Genomic DNA, 6,000 nt, shown 5'->3' on the forward strand with positions numbered 1-6,000 from the left:
AATCACTTGAACCTGGGAGGCGGAGGTTGCAGTGAGCCGAGATCATGCCACTGCACTCCAGCCTGGAGGACAAGAGCAAAACTCTGTCTCAAAAATAATAATAATAATAATAGAAATAATAATAATTGTAATATGCTATCCCGGTTCCTGTTTTATGAATTTGGCCAAGCCAAGTAAGTAGCACTATAGAAAGAGCAAAAATAAATCAAAATATATTTAAATTATTATACATTATACTGTTCTATCAAACGTTATTAATATATTTAAATATAAATATATTAATATTTTAAATATATGTAAATGAGGAATTGACCCCTGTCTGTGAAACATGAAGCGTTTGTCTCTAAATCCCCTTTCAGGAGAATAAAGTCAGATTTACAAATAAAATGTGTTACCGACAAAAGTGACATACTTCAATTTCATTCGTTTCTTAATGAATATCATCACTTTAGAGCTGCCCTGTTGTGCTTTCTGATTTTTTTTCCCTCAGTTCAGTTTCTCTCTGCCCTTGTATTGCTTGTTATTATTCACTTAGAAAGTGATGTCTAGGCTAGCGTGTTGGTTTGGGAATGCGTGTTTTCCAGGTACTTGCTGCGAACGCACCACACCTTTGTTTTCTCCCCACAACAGGAGGCTGCATGCACATGAAGTGTCCGCAGCCCCAGTGCAGGCTCGAGTGGTGCTGGAACTGTGGCTGCGAGTGGAACCGCGTCTGCATGGGGGACCACTGGTTCGACGTGTAGCCAGGGCAGCCAGGCGCCCCATCGCCCCATCCTGGGGGAGCATACACAGTGTCCTACCTTCATTTGCTAATTCTCTTTTCAAACACACACACACACACACACACACACACACACACTTCAAGTTTTTTTCAAACTCCAACTACAGCCAAATTACAGAAGAACCTCCTGGATCCCTTTCACTATGTCCATGAAAAACAGCAGAGCAACATTACGGAAGAAGCTCCTGAATCCCTTTCAGTTTGTCGTTTGTCCACACAAAAACAAGCAGAGCAGCCAATTAAACGAAGAAGCTCCCTGAAAAATTCCCTTTTCAGTTTTGGTCCACAACAAAACAAGAAGAAGGTCCGTCCTGTTCAAGAGGTGCTCTCGGCCTCAGGATGACACAAATCCCGGAGCACAGATTCAAGTGCAATCCATGTATCTCGTATGGGTCGTTCTCACCTGAATTCAAGTCAGGCAGAATGAGTAGCTGGAGAGAGAGTTCTCGCGTTTAATATCCTGCATTTTACCTTCAGTAAATACCGTGAAGATGGCATCGACAAGGTGTTTCTCTGTAAAATGAACTGCAGTGGGTTCTCAAAACTAGATTCATGGCTTTAACAGTAATGTTCTTATTTAAATTTTCAGAGAGCATCTATTCCCGAAGAACCACAGGCAATAGTCAAAAAAATGTGTTTATCCTTAAGAATTCCATCTCTATAAATTGCATTAATGAAATGCCAACTATGCATAAATCAACTTGTCAACTAAGTGAGAAATTATGAAAGTTAATTTGAATGTTGAATGTTTGAATTACAGGGAAGAAATCAAGTTAATGTACTTTTCTTCCATTTCATGATTTGCAACTTTAGAAAGAAATTGTTTTTCTGAAAGTATTACCAAAAAATCTGTAGTTTGATTTTGAGTATTCATTTTGCAGCTCGGAGATTTTGCTAACACATTTAACTCCACTGTAAATTTAATGGATAATGTGCCTATAAAGGAGACATGTTTAGAAATGGTTTCAAAATGATATTCAATCTTAACAAAAGTGAACATTATTAAGCCAGAATCTTTAAAGAGGAGCCTTTCCAGAACTACTGAAATGAAGGCGTGCCTGACTGTCTCCATCAGAATAGTTTATGCCCTTTTGGCCCACCCTCTCCGTCCAATCTGCAAGTCCCGGGGAGCTCTGCACACCCAGGGGTTCCCCAGGAGAGACCTTCTCTTAGGACAGTTAACTCACTAGAATATTCCTTATGTTGACATGGATTGGATTTCAGTTCAATCAAACTTTCAGCTTTTCTTCAGCCATTCACAGCACAATCAAAAGATTAACAACACGACATGCGGCAAACCTCATGTTCTTACGCACACTACGCAGAAGAGAAAGCACAACCACTATCTTTTGTTCTACTTGTATTGTTTGACTTCTCAGGAAGCTCGTGGACATAACTGAGGGCATGAGTATCACTAGCACATGGAGGCCCTTTTGGATTTAGAGACTCTGTAAATTATGAAATGGGTAACAGGGCCTCTCTTTTTAGATGTAGCACCTGAAATCCTTGCTGGAGGAAAGAGAGGGGATGAACTCAAATTTTCCACATCCCGGGACACCTGTCCCTCTTTTCCTAACTGCCTGAGATAATCCATTTCTTCCAGCCACCTGGGACAGTCCTGTCCTCTCAGAGGCCCTGCACTGAGGACAGACTGGGCTCTGCAACAGCCACATCAGCATCCACAGCTTCATGTGGCTTCACTGTCTGAAGATCTGCCGACACCAGCATGGCCCCACGGTGACAACAGACCTGCGACAGGAAGCCCAAAGCTCACAGCGAAATGGTAGAGAGATCAAAGTCTCTATAGTAAGGGAAAAAAGAGAGGTCGCAGGCATGAGCCCCAGCAGCCAGTGGCTTGTGTCCACACGGAGTCCAGACCCTGATCAGGGCCTGACTTAGTGTCGCTGGCAATCCCACTAAATTGCAGTTCCTTACGCTGGCCCAATGCGACAAGTCAGGTGGCTCCCTTCTGTCACAGGAACCACACAGTGTTTCCCATCATCCATAGCTTTCTTCCTGATGATGTTTGCATGATTGCGCCTTCCCAGCCTGCATGCTGCGTTGGGCTTGCGGTGCCTGAACAAGCTTTGCTCCCATGAGCTCAGGCACCCTAGGAACCCCTGTTAAACTATTAGACTGTCCAGCTTGGTCTCCTTTCCTTTCTTGGTGGTGGTCTTTTCCCTTTCCAGAATAGAACAGTGATTCTTAAAATAAGTTAGAGCAGACTGGGCGCAGTGGCTCATGCCTATAATCCCAGCACTTTGGGAGGCTGAGGTGGGTGGATCACGAGGTCAGGAGTTCAAGACCAGGCTGGCCAAGACGACGAAAGCCCATCTCTACTAAAAATACAAAGTTAGCTGGGCGTGGTGGCAGGCGCCTGTAATCCCAGCTTCTCGGGAGGCTGAGGCAGGAGAATCACTCGAACCCAGGGAGCAGAGTTTGCAGTGAGCCAAGATGGCGCCACTCTGTTACCTGCGCAACAGAGTGAAACTCTGTCTCAAAAAAAAAAAAAGCAAAATCATCCACTACACATGAGCATGAATCACAGTATTATTTGCACAGGAAGGGTGTAACAAAATATGAATGTATCAAAAAATAGAAATAAAGTCTTTGCAGAAAAAATCTGTTTTCTGTGACATGTGTTGAGATTATCTGACAATTCTAAGATTGTACTTAAATTGTCAATAAAAGCATCAAAAGAGCTTCTGAGTCCTGTCTTTGAAGATACATTTTCAATCGCTGTGAAGGCTGAGGGAGGGAATCACAGGCTGTGTTACTCCATGGGCCTCACTTGTGGCCTGGAGGAATTGCCTGGTGATGAAATGGCCATTCTCATATCAACTCCAAGCTCCAGATTAACCCTGGCTGTTTCTCTTTGTTAAATAAGAGCAGTTTTTTAAGGCTATCAAAATTTGAAAGGGTTCCAAAAAGCAAACCCTCATTCAAAAAAAAATCTAAAAGCTACTTTCTTGCCTTACTAGCAAACTTTTCTAATAAGTGTTTAAAAGAGAAGTTTGCATTGGAAAAGACTGTGTAAAAGGCTTTTTTTCTCTCATGTCATTCTAGAAAATTTCAGTGACTTTGCATTGCTGTCAATGTGGGTGTGTTGATGCTGCATTTTCAAAGAACTGCTTTAGTGGCCACGCATTGTTTATTTCACAATGAGCCCATGGTGGAGGGATCTGGAATGGAACATTCCGAGATAGGGCCTGTACATACATTAGGCAAAGAGGCACACACTGAGGTCCCCTGGGTGCCAGTAGCCACAGGAAACACTCCGAGGAAGTGCAAAGGTCATGGGAATGGTGGCCCAGGTGATGATAGAGCAAGAGGCAGCCGAGAAAGTGGGTGAGCTCCGGGCGCCAGGGTGGGAACCCCACCTCCAAAACTCACCTGTGTAAGAACTTTGGGGACAATAATAGCATGCACCACATTAGGTTGTTGTGACGATTAATTAATTTACCTAAAGCACTTAGAACAGTGCATAGGATAAAGGAAGCACTGCGTAATTGTTCGCTATTATTAAAAAATGACCCATTCATTGGAAACTACAGAATAAAATAACAGAAAACACAAAACTAATGCAAAGTGATGACAAGTGCCAGGAATATCTATTTGAGTACACAGTTGTAGATTTAGGGATTCATGCTGGAGGCGGGTGACTCATGTTGCATATACATGTATTGCATTATCTTCTAGACAGTCCCAGAAGTGTTCCTATAAAGGTAAGTTGTTGTGCTAGCACCAATTTCCATAAGAGGCTGGCCACAGTGGCTCATGCCTGTAATCCCAGCACTTTGGGAGGCCAAGGCAGGCGCATTGCCTGAGGTCAGGAGATTGAGACCAGCCTGACCAACATGGTGAAACCCCATCTCTACTAAAAATTCAAAAATTAACCAGGTGTGGTGGTGCCCACCTGTAACCTCAGCTACTCTGGAGGCTGAGGCAGGTGGGAGAATCGCTTGAACCCCGGAGATGGAGGTTGCAGTGAGCCGAGATCATGCCACTGCACTCCAGCCTGGGCAACAAAGTGAGACTCTGTCTCAACAACAACAACAACAACAACAAATTCCATTACAAAGATAAGTCTAGCACAGACTGGAAACCATTGCTTTCAGATCAGTGTAATCTTATGTCAGAGTCCCTGAGATACCTGGTCAAAGGGATCTGCCTTGGAGCTCCTCCCCCAGCTCTCCGGTGCCTCAGGTCCTCTCAACTGAAAGCTGGATGTTCCTGAAAACTCCCACTGCATGTGCAGAATGAAACTCTAGTGTGTTTCTGTGTGTAGTTTGTTTCATCCACAATTCTTGGATTTTTAATTTCAAACTCAAAGAGTGTCTTTTTTGAGAGATGCTGTTTAGCATCAAATCACCACTCAGTATTTCTCCCTGTAAGGTTTTCTTGATATTGTTTTTCTGTTTGTTTGTTTTTTGTTTTTTTGAGATGGAGTCTTTGTCACCCAGGCTGGAGCACAGTGGCGCGATCTCCGCTTCCTGCAACCTCCACCTCCTGGGTTCAAGCGATTCTCCTGTCTCAGCCTCCCAAGTAGCTGGGACTACAGGCATGCACCACCACGCCCAGCTAATTTTTGTATTTTTAGTAGAGATGGAGTTTCACAATGTTGGCCAAGATGGTCTCGATTTCTTGACCTTGTGATCCACCTGCCTCAGCCTCCCAAAGTGCTAGGATTACAAGCGTGAGCCACCGCACCCAGCCTATATATTTTTTCATTACAAAATTATTATTACATGGTTACGTGTCCATTACAGAAAGTAAAAAAGGCAAAAAAGAAAACATGAAAACTACCATCTAGAAACAATTTTGCATCTTATTTCCACTTAAAAATATATGATGAGCATCTTTCCATGTCAATAGATTTCTAAAGTGACATTTTTTTCAGGAATTCATTATGATCTACTGTATGCTAATTAATTTAATAAATGTTTCTTTTACATTTCCATATGTAATTTAAAAGTCCAGGCCATGCACAGTGGCTCACGCCTATAATCTCAACACTTGAAGAGGCTGAAGTGAGTGGATCACTTGAGATCAGGAGTTTGAGACCAGCCTGGCCAACATGGTAAAACCCCATCTTTACAAAAAATACAAAAATTAGCTGGGCGTGGTGGTGGGTGCCTATAATCCCAGCTACTCAGGATGCTGAGGCAGGAGAATTGCTTGAACCCAGGAAGTGGAGGTTGCAGTGAGCCAAGATTGTC

At 43.1% G+C, this 6,000-nt stretch overlaps 1 protein-coding gene across 4 annotated transcripts in view; it reads left to right on the forward strand.

The window, feature by feature from the left end:
- The window catches only part of PRKN (parkin RBR E3 ubiquitin protein ligase), a 1,416,081-nt gene extending 1,415,094 nt beyond the window's left edge, over window positions 1-987 (forward strand). For all 4 annotated transcript variants that reach the window (XM_017869558.1, XM_017869559.1, XM_017869556.1 and 1 more), the window contains exon 12: window positions 631-987. In XM_017869558.1, the coding sequence (XP_017725047.1) occupies window positions 631-743 (113 nt within the window). In that variant the 3' untranslated portion in view covers window positions 744-987. The remainder of the gene's footprint in view (window positions 1-630) is intronic.
- Window positions 988-6,000: the final 5,013 nt, after the last annotated feature.

Source organism: Rhinopithecus bieti, unplaced genomic scaffold (genome assembly GCF_001698545.2).
Source record: "Rhinopithecus bieti isolate Rb0 unplaced genomic scaffold, ASM169854v2 scaffold_3948, whole genome shotgun sequence".
NCBI lineage: Eukaryota > Metazoa > Chordata > Mammalia > Primates > Cercopithecidae > Rhinopithecus > Rhinopithecus bieti.